The following is a 15,406-nucleotide window of genomic DNA, read 5'->3' on the forward strand; positions in this document are numbered from 1 at the left end:
CCCCCCGTCCCTTGCCCTCCCTCCTCGTGGATATTTTCCGCATCCCGTCCATCCATGTTTGATCCTTACGTTACAGATACCAGGACGCATCAACATATGTGGCATTGTTTTGTGAGTGTCAACATTTCCAGAGTGGTACATACTGTGAATAACTGCATTGTTCTTTTGGGAAAACCCTCAGTATTCTGTTTTAAGGCTTATCAGTGTTGAGGTCCACACATCCGGGTCAGCATTCCAACAGGCGCTTCCACAGCAATTTTTTTCTTTCATGTGGGCATTTTCCACTTTTCTTTGTCATACAAACTGGTGCAGTAAATATCTCCTTACCCACACGTGCTAGTTTCCCCACAGAAAACAGAGGGACATGGGACTGTTTCGTCATTCAGGTGTGCCCCTGTTCAGCGTGTCAGGTGTTACCTCATCACTCTTCTGAGGCTGGTACTGATCTGAGCTCCCATCAGCAGTGGACAAGCGTTTCTGTTTTTGCAGAAACACCCTTGACAACAACTGTGAGACTTAAATTTTTGCCGGTCTAACGACTGTAAAATGATTCCTAGTAAGGGCGAGCACCTTTCATCACCTGTTCATGTCTTTGCCTATTTTTCTGTTGCATTTTTATTCTTTTTTTAATGGAGTTATAGGGATCCTTTCTGTACTGTGAATACTAATTTGTTGCATGTATCTTATATTCCATGACATTAAAAAAAAACTTCTTTTTATCTAGAAGTTAGAAATTTTTGATATAGTCAAGTTTTTCAGTCTTTTATAAATGGTTTCTGTTTTGAAACATGCATTTCTACTTCAGTCATAAGACTTTCTGTATTCTTTGAAAACTTTAAGTTTATTTTTTTAACATGGTGTGAGAGAATTCATTTTGTTTGTTTTCCGAGTGGGAGGCCACTTGTCCCAGCAGCACTTGCTGAAGCGTGCCTCCTGGTTGGACATGTCTCTCCATCACACTGCCCTACCACACATGCCTGTGAATACTCTGGTGTGTTTATTTTCTTTCCTTCATGCATTTGCTTATCTCTGTCCCAAACCTGTGCTACCTTCAACACTATTACTTTAGCGTGTGTCTTGATGGAGGGTGGGTCTGCTTCCTCCTCCTCTTCCTTTCTCAGAATAGCCTTAGCTGTCCTTAGGCCCTGGCTTACTCTTTATTGTACGTTTTGGAGTCCGTTTAAAGTCTGAAAAATTGTAGTGGGGTTTTGATTAGAGACGCATTACATTTGCAGATTATTTGGGGAAGGTTTGACCTCCTTATGAATTGAATTTCCTATTCATGAATATGGTGTATGTTGTACTGTTCATTCATGCCTCTCGTGTCTTCTGGTAATGTTTGTGAAACTGCAAAAAGCTCAGACACACCTGTTGCTAGATTTATTCTTAGGTACCTTTATGTGTTTGTTGCTGTTGTGAATTTTTTTAGAATTAAGTTTTCTAATTAGCCAGTGCCAACATACAGGAGGAACGCTGCTGAGTTCTTCAAGTTGGTTTTGAATCCAGCATCCTTGCTGACCCATCTGGTTTGTTCTAATAGCCTGCAGATTCTTTTAGTTTTCTGTGCAGATGTTGGATTAACTGCAAATAATAGTTATTTTGTCTCTTCCAGTCCCAATACTTCATCTAGATTTTTTTCTTGGTCTTGTGGCATTGGCTTGAACTTCTGCCACAGTGACTAGAACTGGAGATAGCAGGTGCTTTTGTCTTTCTGACCTTAAAGGGTGGGGTAGTGTTTCATTAGTGATCATTGTAGGATTTTGTGGAGATGCCTTTTCAGGTTAGTACAGCACCCTTCTATTCCTCGTTTACTCAGAGTTTTTTAAATTATTAAATCATGAATGGGTAATGACATTTAAGACTTTTTGTGTATCTTTTGAGATGATCATATGGTTTTTAGCATTTAAACCCCTAATATAATAAATTCCACTTACGTGTTCAAATATTAATGTCATTTATTTCATTCTTGAGATAAACCCTTCTTGGTTATGAAATATCAAGAAGTACATGCTGAACTTTATTTGCAAATATTTACTTGGGAATCTGGGTATTTATTTGTAAATATTTATTTTTGGCATCAATGTTCAAAAGCGAGATTGATCTATAATTTTTCTTATACTGGTTTTGTCTCGTTTGTATATCAAAAGTATACTGGCTTTATAAAATGAGTTTGTTAGCTTTCTTTTTCTATTCTCTGGAACAGTTTACATGTTAGGAATGATTCCTTGAAGGTTTAGTAAAATATATGGCATTCTTTTGGGAAATACACTGGCTATTCTTATTTTAAAAATTAGTATCGTCTGTCAACTGCTATAGCAAGTGGTCTTAAGACACAGGATTTGCATCTAAATCTTCAGATGTTCTCTTCCTTAGATATACTCTCCCTGATAATTTTCCATAGATTTGCCCTCAGATGACTTTCTAGTGTTTGGAAAACAGCCTGTTCCTTTGGCTACACACATTCTGTACCCATACATTTTTTAAAAATCTGTAAAATAGTTAAAAATCTGTAAAACAGCTAACTGAAGTGTTTTATTTTTTAATTTGTTTAAATCATTTGCAAACTACGTTTTGTTTTTAAACTATTTTATTTTGAAATAATTACAGATTCACAGGAAGTTGTTACATCTTACATAATTATGCTGTACAATGTGAAAACTAGGGAACTGACATCGGTGCAACATGTGTGTGTGCAGTTCTGTTTCATTTCATCCCATGTGAAGATTCCTTTAACCACCTCTGCAATCAAGATACAGAATTATTTCATCACCACAAAGATCTCTCCCGAGCTATTTTTTTATACTTATTCCTCTCCCTTCCACCGTCCCAACCTTTGGCAACCACTAAACTGTTTCCGTCTCCATAATTTTGCAATTTTGATAATGTTACATAAGCAGAATCACACAGTATGTGCCCTTTTGAGATTGGCTTTTGCACTTAACAAGTTGTTGCCTGTATCAATACTATTGCTCCATGTTATTGCTGAGTAGTATTCCAATATGGATGTACCGCAGTTGGCTTAAATATTCATCCACTGAGGGACGTCTTGGTTATTTCCAGCCGTTAGCTATTACAAATGAAGCTGCTGTGAGCACTTGGGAAGAGGTGTTTGTGTGGACACGAGTTTTCGTTTCTCTGGGTAACTACTGTGTTGTGCGATGCTGGGTTGCGATTTCTTTGCATCCTCCCTGAGGCACTCGGCAGATACAGCAAATGTACACAGACAGGCGCCCCCCCCCCCCCCCCAGTGCTGGCAGAGGCCACATGCACTGCTTGGCTTTTCTTCTTAAATACTGCACCTTAACGACCCTTCTAGATCAATACATGAAGGACGCTTCATTCTTTTTCGTGGTTTTATGATACTCCATTGCATGGAGCTGCCACATACACTTGACCAGCTGGGATGTGTAAATGTCAGTTATATTATCTGTTCATTGTCCTCTCCATCTTTGTTTCCTCCGTACATTTGTTCCCTGTTTACACCTGAGTCAGGGCTCTGCTGTGTGTGTGGTGTGCTGGTGATGGCTGCTGGCGGGGCATAGATCTTTATTCTGTGAGGAGCCGCATAACCTGTGACTACTCATGGGCCTTCATTGACAGCTACTCTCTCAGACACATTTCTCCATCATGTGCATCAGGACTGTTTGGACCACACCTGCTTTCATAGGTATAAACAGAAGATTTGAATATATGCTCTCTACACCTTTATTCTGTTTCATGGGTTCAGTTGCTTCCTGGATAATAGTGAAAAGAAGTGTATTTTATTATTTTTGTCGTTGTCGTTTCTGAGGGCCTCTAAACATAGGTCTGCTATGACTTGGGGCCAGAGAGCTTTGATCTACTCTTTTAGGAGGGATAAGATTTGCTTTGTTGTTATTTAAATTTTTGAGTGTGGTAGTTTTGTTCTAAGTTCAGCATTTTTTTCTTTAAGGTGGTGATTTTTCTTTGGGTGAAAAACCTTGCCTTCCGATTCTTGGTAAACTTGAATGATGTCATGATTTGCAGAATCTTTTTGCCTTTGTATTTTTGCAATCTTTTATATTGACTTGACAGTTGAATTCTAAATTCATGCATATTAAGTTCGATCTTGCCCAGAGGACAGAATCTGTCACTTGCACGGGCACACTGTGTGAGGACTTTTGAGGTCTGCTGCCAGCCATTTTGCCAGGGGCACTTTGAAAGGCCTCAGTTGTGTGCTGACTGATCCCGTGTGGTGCTGTCCAGGTGCCATTGAATGGCATGGTCAGCTTTCAGAGATGGGTGTCATTCATTTCTACAGATTGCTTAGTAAGCTGTGGCTTGCCACACTCCCCAGGCCCCATCCTCAGCCTCACGGTTCCAGAGGACTCTGTGCTTCTGACGTGGACATTCTCGGCTCAGCCCCAGCATTCCACGGCGTGCTGCTGCTTCAGCCCTGCGGAAATTCTGTCCCTTACATCTGTGCCAGCTTTTGTAACTTGCATCGGAGTGAGAAAAGGGGGTGGGCAACGTCAGTTCTGTCTCCATCTTTTTTTTTTTTTTTTTGCTTCTCCCTGTTACTTCAAGATGCCTTTCTGAGAAACAGGATTCAAATTCACTCTTACAGCTTTGTTGCTTTTCTTAATTTGTAATAAATTGGGGCTTTCAGATAATGTACTTTTAAAAATAATTGTATATGTTTACTAATTTGTTTTGGAATAAATGTGATGAAGACGAGTTTATGGGAGCTCACACTACCAAGGGTTAGGAATTTAAATGGAAAATCGAATCTTCATGAAGCTTTCCACATTTCATTAAATGGTAAATTCTGGAGTGAAGTTTTATATCATTATTTACTACTAAGTATATCCCCAAATATCAAGGCTAAGCTCTTAATAAAGTAATATACCATAAAACTATTAATATTTTTACATAATACAGTTGTTTGATTGCTGTACTTTTCTTTTTGCAACAGATATTAGCCAGCAGCCTCCTAGGTTTTCCTTTTAATGGGAACTCAGATTTTTTTATTTGTAACAGGACTAAAAATATATTTTTAATTTATCTGATGCACAGTTTTATTAAATTGTCTTAAGAGTGGATAAGCATTATCTTTTCAGTTAATTCTCTTCAGTAGTTTTAATTTTGTCTCCTTCTGTATTGTATTTTAAAATTTGGAACCTGTTGATGTGTACCCCAAGAGCATTTTACTTGCCATCTTATGGGGTCTTTTTTTTTCCAGAGGAAACCGAGACATTTAGTAATGTAACTTCTGTCAGCATCAAAAGCAGATAGCCTAAGTTCCTTGTCTATACTGAAAATAGTACTGGAACATAATAATCCTGATGTCTGTATTATTTTCTATGCTCATTGGTAGTATCTTTGCTGTGAACACCCTCGACCCCAGATAAAACTCTAATGTTGATAATTTACTTGTATGTACTATACGTAGGAATTATATTTTGATCATTCAAATAAATGTGGATAGTGATGAAAATCTTTGTGCTGTTTTTTTTGTTTTTTTTTTTAAAGGTATTGCCATCAGAGAATCAGCAAAGGTAGTTGACCAAGCCCAAAGGAGAGTGTTGAGGGGCGTCGATGACCTGGACTTTTTCATAGGGGATGAAGCCATAGATAAACCCACCTACGCCACAAAGGTAAGCCCCGTCCAGGAGGCAGAAGAATGAACAATGCAGAATGGTAGCTTAACTGGAAGTTGACTTGTGAGTTGTGGAATGTGTTTTTAGTTTTAGGTTTGAACGGAGGTTTTGTGGTTGTTTTTGAATATGGTATATTTTGCTGTGGAGGAACCAGCAGATTTACCAAGCCCCGGAACACAGAACGGACCCGGAATACTGGGTTACACGCGGGGGCCAGATCTGCCCCCTGGGAAATGGCAGCTTGGCTAATTAACCTGTCAGATACGGCAAGTTGCAGATTGAGTAATTAAAAAGAAGCACTAACGTTATTTAACTAGACATTTGTTCTAAGAAAAGAAAAGCCTCCAATCGTCGGGTGGTATGGTAGACGGGCCACACTTTCCATTGTGCAGACGGCCTTCGCACTTTGGAGGCCGAATAGTTGGAGCAGAATATCAGCAACAGCACAACTTCATCTTCTGTTACAGCCCTGGTGTCTCTACATTCACTTCATGCAAAGGAGACCTCTGTTTTCTAACCCGGTCTCTGCCGGTGCTGTTACATGGTGGCTGCCGCCGGTGTGGACGGAGCCTGACGTACTTTGCTGTCTCTCTTGTTAGTGGCCAATAAGACATGGAATAGTTGAAGACTGGGACCTGATGGAAAGGTTCATGGAGCAAGTGATCTTTAAGTACCTTCGAGCCGAACCCGAGGACCATTATTTTTTAATGGTGAGTAACTGGGACCGAGAGGAGCACATCCCTGTGAATCCCAATTGCTCAGATTTTAAATTCAAGGTGCTATTCCCTGGGGAGTTTTTAATTTCTGCTAAAGCTGTTTGTATGACTTGGGTGCTCTTGGGGCCCAACCAAAATGTCTGAAACCAAACGGGGCTCATTTTCTCACTAAACAGGAGCCAGAGTTGGGTGGTTCCAGGGCTGGTTCTTATAGGGACTCAGCCACAGAAGTGGGGACCCAGTCAGTGTGCTAATTTGGCCCCTCCGGCCCCAGGAGAGCCTCTGTGTTACCTCCTGGCATGTTTGCTTTCAGAAGTACAAACACTTTCTAAGACTCCCAGAAACCTCCCAGCAGATTTGTTCTCACAGGGGCACTAGCAAGGGGATGGGGATGGGGATTAGGTTAGGTGATCACAACTGTCTCCCTGGGGCTGGGGTGGGGCGGGGCCATTTCGGACCACCTGGCGCCCCACAGGAAGGTACCCGAAGGAACAGGCCTCCAACAGCGAGGGAGCTCGAGGGAGGAATGGATTTGGGTAGGAAACCAGCTGTGTACTTCGATGACCCCAGGAAGCAACTAGACAACTGTGATTTTTGCTCATTACAGCAGAGGAAACTGAGTCAAGAGGATATTTTGCCAGGGTTTAAATCTTACTGTAAGATAAAATCAAGCTGAGTTAGGGGCCCTGATTATGGTATTTAATGTTAGTCAAACAAAACATTATAGAGAAACGGGAAGAATTATCTCTTGGTTATAGAATCTGTTCTAATTGTTCTATTCAATATTATGTGTTTTCTGCCATTAAATGTTCGTTTTAAGATAAAATTAGCTACATGGACAAAATGCCTGCTTTGTAGAGAGCAACTGCCTGTAACATAAGCTGCATATTAAAACCTACAAAACTTAGCTTTGGATTTTTTCCATACAAGTACATTGTGAATTGGTTCCAGCCCGATGCAATTACATAATTCTTTCTGACGTTGAATATAGCATGTTCTTTAGAATTATCTGGCTTAAAATATGTTAACTATGAGGCCACTAGGACAGTGGGATCTGTGTATTTACTGCCTGTTGAAGCCAGTCCTCAGTGCTGTGCTCTCCGTTCCCGGCTGCACCCTCGCAGGTAGGAGCTGCCAGGCATGGGGCTGTGCTCTGCAGGCTACTGTTTTCTCTCCTGTGCATCGACAGTGCTTTGTGCAAAATAAAAGGAGCCAGGAAACTGACAGGGTGTCTGCGTGGCTTTGTCACTGTAGCCGAAACAAATCCCAGATCCCCACCTGTCACATTTGGTGTTTCCCCTTCTCTAGCACACCCCATAACCACCTGTAGGACAGGACTTCAGGGCAGGCGCCACGCCCAGCGGCATCCTGTGTCCCCGTCAGGGGCTTCTCCCTCCTGCGTCACTAGAGGACGTCAGGTCCTGGGCCTGGGGAGCAGCTGCACACCACCAGGACCAGCTCACGGGAGACTGTTCCTATAGGAAATGTTTTCTGATTTAGCTGGCATGTATAGGCTAGTAAGATAAAACTACTTGCCAGGAAAGTGGAAGTGTTTGGTGTGAATATGAAAAAGCTGAAGTCCGTTTGCCAAAAATGAGTACCTGCAATGTTTAAAAGCAATCAAGTTTATTAAGTTAAAGAAAAGATTGTTTTTTGTTTTTTTAAAAATTTTATTGGGAAACAGCCATGGTCATTGGTCACACATTGCTTTCATGCTACAATGGCATAGTTGACTCTTTTGAGGAGGGCACAGCTCACAGTGGCCCATGCGGGGATCGAACCGGCAACTTTGATGTTACCAGCACCACACTCTAACCAACTGAGCTAACCGGTCACCCCCAAGAAAATATTTTTTATATATTGTGCTTTGAATTCTGCAAGTCAGTTCGTTGTGTGATGTGACTGAGGAAGTGATGAGAATGGTAAATTTCTTTCAAGTTTATGCCCTTAGTCAGTTAACGGATTCGTTAAGGGGAGTAAAGCAGGGATGGAGATTGGTGGCCAAGTCCTGGAAGTTAATTGAAGACATTTACTGGACTGCTGCAGCAGATAGGGGCTTCCTGGTGTAAGAGTTTCAGAGTGCTAAATTATTCTCCCTCAGTAGCTCACACAATTGTTCTCTGTGACTGCTGTGACCAGAACTCTGAATATACAGGGTGCAAATGAGCTTATCACGGCTCATCGTTTTCAAGAAGTTTCAGAGACTCAACTCGTATTGGTCGTTGAGAAGGTAGCAAATGGGGCCACACTCAAATCCAGTCCTGAACGGCCCCGGGGTCAAAACAGAATCATGTATTTTAGAGAACTGCACTGCCCTTGATTTGAAATTGACTTACAACTTCAGAAGAGATCTGCCAACTTTTTGAGTATAAATTGGGAGCAAGCAGCACGTGCTGCTCAAGAAGACCCAAGAACCAGAAGCTCCGGCGTCCAGCAGGAAAGCTTGGGTGGGCGGGAGGAAGAGGGGAGGGGTCAGTCACCCTCCCTTCATCTTTCTGTTTCATTCGGGTCCTCAGTGGATTGGATGATGCCCACCCACACTGGTGGGGGCGCCACCCCTCACTCAGTCTACTGAGCGCTGACCTCTCCAGAAACACCCTCCCAGACACACCCGGGAGTCCTGTTTTACCAGCTCTGTGGTTAAGCTGACATGTGAAATGAAACTTCACATGCAGCGTGTCCTGACTTACTGTGATAGTCCCCTTCCTGGTTCTTGAGAGTGACGGAGACCTGCGCTGTCCAGCACTGTAGCCACCAGCCAGTGCGGGGCTGACGGCCTTAGGTTTGCTCATTCCTGTGCTTTCCGGCTTCCAGTGTATCGTCATCTCCCTGTGCTCTCTTCCTTGAGGATTTATATTTTAAAAAAGGTTTCTTTAATTATAGAGGAGGATGCGGGGGGGGGGCAATATTAGGTACATGTGTTCAGTTTGCTCTTTATCCAGAGATGTGGATTGGTTTTTATGGTAGTGATTAATTCTTTATTTTTGAATCAATACCAGATGGTATTTTGCCATTGTCATGAATAAAAATGTTTACGTAGCTTGCATTCATGTGATGTTTTAATCATATGCTTCCGTATTTAAAAAAAAAAAAAGAAAAACTCGATACCTCCAATGTGGAGCTTATTATAAATAATGGTTTGGGAACATTTCATTTAAATTGGCCTCCTAAAGGAACAATTACTGGAAGGAAGCATAGAGGGAATGGGGGCTGGAGGGAGAAGTGGATTTATGACCATGGTTCCCAGAACCCATGAGGATATGCCCTTACTAATGATGAGCTTGAGTCAAGAACCGGGGAACGTAATTACACTGTAAACGTTCCTTAAATGGAAGTATGTAGATTGTAATGGAAATCCTTCACAGATGGTAGATTGTTTGGTAGCAAGTAATAGGAGTATAAAAACCGGAATTTTAAACCAGTTAGGGGTCTTATTGTCCTTAAATACATTTGTAGAGGGAGGCCAGTGCTGGTGTGGCAGCCCCTGGTGCCCTAGGGGGCTCTGTGCTCTCCTGTCTAAGGGCGCCTCGCGATCACAAGTTGGCTCCTGCAGCTCCAGTCAGCGTCTCTGTGTTCCAGGAAAGAAGACCGGCCTAGGGGCCCGAGGGAGTCTACTCATGAGTCTACCCCAGCCTCGGAAGGAGCTTTCCCAGAAGGCCTCTCCATCAGCTTTTGCTTCTTGTTGGCCGGAACGTACTCACTTAGCCATCCAGCCCCCAGGCAGCTCTGGGAAATGCTTTTCCTCTGGGCCTGTTGCCACCTGCTGGGATTGATCAGTGGTCTGTCAGTAAGGAAGAGGAAGAACAGGGACTGGGTCAGTCAGTTGCAGGGCCTGCCACCATGAGGTGACCACAAGGATGAAGATAGTGGCAAAACAAGACTTCAGCTGTTGTCACCACCCACGTGGAGAGTGTCATCTGCACTGGGAAGCCACCAGGCCAGGGGAAGGCCGTGTCAGGATGTGCTGTCTGTGTTGCCCTCTTGCTTCTGTTAAGTTTTCCTGTCTGTGGATAAATAACCGAGGAAGCTGAGTTAGGAAGTTCTGCGGCCTCTTCCCCCGGCTGTAACCCAGGGTGTCACACCCGTGTCGAGATTGTGTCTCACAATGATACTGAAAATTTGGAAGACATCTATGGGACTTTTCACAGTGCTATCACAGTAACATAATTATTGTTAACATTTAGTATATTTTAATTCAATCTATTCACTCGTGCTTTTATGATTTTACACTCAACATGTGTCCTCCACCTGTCTCCCTGCGTTTTCTCACAGTTTCAGAACCCTCATCCTCATGGCTACACAATCATCTGTCCAGTGGGTATTTCCTGTCTGCTTGGCAGGGCCACTATTTTCAGACATTTACTTTTATTTCCAATTTCTTTGTTTTATATGAAATAATATAAGGTAATCTTTGCACATACACTTTTTTCTATAATTATATGAAAAGAACTACCAGTGTTTAATTTTGAGATCCGGAAGTATTAATAATTTGGGAACCTTTTCATACCATTTCACACTGACCCTCAATGTACAAGAGGTCCACCGTATTTGTACTCTTGTCAGCATTGATTAATTTTGAATTTGCATTTTTGATAACTTTGACTGTAAACATTTTTTCACCTGTTTATTACTTGTATTTCCTTGTTTGTGAGTTGCCTAATCATGCCCTGTGCTTTTGTACATATCAGTGTTTTATTGCTGTTCTTATTGCTTTGATTTCTATGAACTTTTACCTAGTTTTTTGTGTGATAAAATGTATATACATATAATTGACCATTTTAATCGTTTTTGAATGTACAGTTTGGTAGCATTCCATACATTCACGTTGTTGTGCCACAGTCCCCACTGTCCATCTGCAGAGCTTTCTCCTCTCCCCTAGCTGAACCTCTGTCTCCATTCAACACTCGCTCCCTACCCGCCTCCCCCAGCCCTGGCCCCCACCTTCCTGCTCCTGTCTCTGAATCTGCCGCCTCTGAGTCCCTCGTGTACGTGGAATCACTCAGTATTTGTCTTTCGTGACTGACTTCTTTCAGTTAGCATAACATCGTCAAGGTTCATCCATGTCATAGCGAGTGACAGAATTGTCTTCCTTTTTAGGGCTGGATAATAGTCCATGTCTGCACAGACCACATTTTCTTTACTCTGTGGACCATTTCATACAATAGACAGGAAGCTTTCGTTAGCAACAGATACCTTTCTCTCAGTTGATTTTTTTTTTTGCCTTTATGGGTTATTTTTGAACATCTGTAACTTTAAATTTTTATGTAGTAAACCTATTTTCCTTTGAGGTCTATATTTAGTCTTCATCCGTCTGGGATTTATTTGGAATATCACTTGACACTGAACTTAAACCCCGCTGACTGACCTCTCTGAGGCACCTTGTTTCAGGCAGGTCTCTTGCCTGTAGGATGTGACTTAATTTTGTTTCGTGGACTTAGCTGACACTTTTTCTTTTTAGTGGGTGAGTTCTTCACTTGTATTTGCTAATAACTCCCTTTCATTGGACTCATTCCACGTGTCAGGTGCTATACTGTAAGCACTTAGGCTCCTCCCATCCTTCAGAATACGCACTGAGAGAGGAAATCTCTTTCCAAAGTTCGTCAGATTGAATGCTGGGATTTGACCCGGCTGAGTGGACTTCAGGACTCGTTTGACCCACGCGGGTACGGCATGCTGCTGTGCAACAGATAACGTGTGGTCTTGGCTCCGCTGTTTTACTTTGTATGCTTTTTGTTTTTAATGTGTTTTATTTATGTGTCAATTTTTTAAAACTCAGGCTTGGTTTTCTCTTTGCTTTGTATTGGGTGTGTGTTCTTTCTAATATATATATGTTTTTTACATATTTTAATGTACCTAGAATTTTATGTATTTACCCATTATTTGTTTAGTGGTGAATAACTACTTCCTGCTGTGATTAGTGACCAAGGTGGCACATTTCTACATTTTCTTATCTCCTCTTTCTTTCCTCTACCATCTGCTTTTCTTTTTTTTTTAGCTGAGCCATCCTGCTACCTATTGACAGCTTAGCGGCAGCTCAGCTCGGGCCGGGCATCGAATCGCTGTTGCTCAGAGCTCACACTCTTGAGCGAGCTCTTAACCAACTGAGCCACTCGGCCGGCCTCTACCATCTACTTTTGACTGATTATGTTACTGAGCTTATTCTAATATTAACCTTTATTATTTTATGCATACTAATGCCTCTGATACTTTATCAGTTTAGAACAGTATCTTTTGATTCCATCATAAGAGGATGTCAGTGTGTTTATATTCTCCCCTTTCTTTCTACATCTCTCAGCTTGATACTATTTCTACTGTTTTAATTTATAACATTTACATTCTGTTCTATAACGAGGATTCCCAGAAAAGAAAAATTTTTTGTGTTACATCTTAAATGGCTTAATTGCTCATTGTAAGTCTATGGCTTCACTATCTGCCTTCTTATTTGGCTAAAGTTTATCTTCTAATAGTTAATTCTTGCAGGGATCATGGGAACCAAATTTTCCAAGTTCTTACATGTTTAAAGGTATTTGTTTTTGCAACGTACTCGATTGGCAGTGTGGTCAGAAGTAGAACTCTCGGGTCATAGCTCCTTGCTGTAGAGACTCTGTAAGTCTGGCCCCGTGTGTCCCAGGGTTAATCGGAGCTGTGCTGGTGGCTGATGCAGCCTGTATTTTTCCCGCCTTCTGTGCCAGCTGCCATGACAAGATGCCACAGGCTGGGTGGCTGAACCAGCAGACATTTGTTTTCTCTCAGTTCTGGAGGCTTCAGGGCCAGGGTCAGGGTGCCCTCAGGGTCGGTTTCTGGTGAGGTCTCTCTTCCTGGCTTGCAGGCAGCCAACTTGTCCTTGTGTCCTCGTGTGGCGTTGACTCTTAGGTTGCAGAGAGGGCTCTCTGGTGTCTGTCTTTCCTGTAAAGACATTAATTACTTATTGATTAGGGCCCCCCATCCTTATGACCTCATTTAACGTTAATTACCTTCCTAGAGGCTCCATCTCCAAATACAGTCACACTTAGGTTTGGGGGTTCAACATGCGAATTTTGGGGGACATAGCTCGGTCCATAACAAAGGGTAATGTGGACTTTTTTTTTGCAAAAGGCCCAGAGAATTTTTATTTATTTATTTATTTATTTTTTTCTTTTGCAGCTTTAAATATGTGATGTGTATCCATACTTATTGACATGGAAAAATTTACAACATATTGCTGACTGACAAAAAGCAGGTTTATTTATTCTTTTTATCCTTCTGTAATCCTTTCATTTCCTCCTATTTGATAATGGTTATTATCATAAACTAGATACTTGAATTTTTTTGAGATGTCTTTGGTCATGATTTCATCTGCTTTATTTTTATGTTTTTCTGGTTATGAGTTTCTTTGTCTGCCATTGGTTTTTCCCATTATTTTTCCTCTTCTCTTTTTCTCTCAGTTTTTTTTACGTGGTCTTTGGCCGGTTTCTTTGTGTTCTTTCCTCATCTTTGAATGAGGGAAATTCTTCCTGGACTAGGCATGTGTGTGAGTTTAGGCGGTGTGGGGGGGTGTCTGGGTGAAGCTGCTTCTGCCCTGGAGTTCTCTGGAATTTTCTGCCTTGCGGCTGATGGCAAAGACGTCATGTCCGGCTCTAATGGCAGGCAGGGCTTGGGGAGGCTTCTGCCCCAGCTCTGCTCAAACTCATCGTCTCACTGCAGCCAGGGCCGGCACCTTCCCCCCTCCTCGGAGAGCTCCGTACTGTCCTGAGGCCTGACGTCACCTATGTTCTCTTGGGGCCTCGATTCGTCATGGTTGGGTTTTTATTGCCCTTGGCAACCTACTGCAGGCCTGTTCAGTTTTGGGGTGTTCAGGTGTTATGGCTTCTAAGGCAGAGTTTCCTTTTCTGTAACTCATTCCTGTTTTGGGGTGCTTACTGAGAAGTGTTGAGGGAAGCCTTTACTCTGCCACATTAAAGCTTCTGAGACCCACAGCCAGGTTTCTTTAATTAATCACTCTGGGTCTACTCTGTCAAATTAGAGTCACACGGCAGCCTAATTAGCATGCTTTAGGCTAACTTTTTTATGGTTCTGAGGTAATTGCACGAAATTTGGGCGAACATTAAATAAAGTGACTTTTTCTTACAGACAGAACCCCCACTGAATACACCAGAAAATAGAGAGTATCTTGCAGAAATTATGTTTGAATCGTTTAATGTACCCGGACTCTACATTGCAGTTCAGGTGAGACCAAAGTTGTTTTCATGATCCCCGAAGGACCTTACTGTTTAATAGCAGAAGAAATGATGATTCCAAAGACTCTTTGTCGTCAGGTTGTGCTGTGTGCGCTTCCTTTTCCACTTCTCAGAACACACACACACACAGACATACCCGGGCATCTCACACTGCGGTTCCCACCCTCAGTGCTATGAGTGGGTCAGCTCTTCATGGTGGGGGCTGTCCTGTGCATTATAGGATGTTTTGCAGCATCTCTGGCCTCTAACCACTAGAGAAAGCACCACCACTAGCCACCCCACCAAGCATGACAATAAAAAATGGGGTCAGACGTTTCCCAATGTCCTCTGGGGGGCAAAATTGCCCCTGGGTGAGAACCAGCATAGACTATCCGGGTGTGAGGCCTAGTGGTCTGTCTTTAAAAGATCCCACAAGTGAGCTTACTGCAACCCATCCATGGACCCACACTGGGAACCAATATATTTATAAATGACAATCTTATGATTCCATAATAAAACCCCTGTCTCACTGGCGTTTCTTTTTTAAGCAAATGATTTATTTTACTGAAAACTTGGCTCCTCCAGTTTACGTATACAAAATTTGCACGTTAGTTGTCCAATTTGGAAATTGAATTTTGGGAGGAAAGATGAAAGATAATATAGAGGGAAGAGTTACTCAGACTTATTAAGTAAAAAAGACCGTATTGATGGAACCTGAGAATAAGTATGCAAACTACCTCAGAACACTGTCCTCCTGTGCTCATGATTTCGCATCTTCTGTCCAGGCAGTGCTGGCCTTGGCAGCCTCGTGGACATCTCGGCAAGTCGGCGAGCGCACGTTAACAGGGATCGTCATTGACAGCGGGGATGGGGTCAC

The 15,406-nt window shown here is 42.3% G+C and overlaps 1 protein-coding gene across 1 annotated transcript in view; it reads left to right on the forward strand.

Annotated features, from left to right (window-relative positions):
• ACTR3B (actin related protein 3B) overlaps positions 1–15,406 on the forward strand; it is a 57,018-nt gene that overhangs the window by 12,818 nt on the left and 28,794 nt on the right. Inside the window, exons 3-6 of the mRNA XM_019655362.1 lie at positions 5,491–5,615; positions 6,218–6,328; positions 14,444–14,539; positions 15,315–15,400. Coding sequence (XP_019510907.1) covers positions 5,491–5,615; positions 6,218–6,328; positions 14,444–14,539; positions 15,315–15,400 — 418 coding nt within the window. The remainder of the gene's footprint in view (positions 1–5,490; positions 5,616–6,217; positions 6,329–14,443; positions 14,540–15,314; positions 15,401–15,406) is intronic.

Source organism: Hipposideros armiger, unplaced genomic scaffold, assembly GCF_001890085.2.
Source record: "Hipposideros armiger isolate ML-2016 unplaced genomic scaffold, ASM189008v1 scaffold_239, whole genome shotgun sequence".
Classification (NCBI taxonomy): Eukaryota; Metazoa; Chordata; class Mammalia; order Chiroptera; family Hipposideridae; genus Hipposideros; species Hipposideros armiger.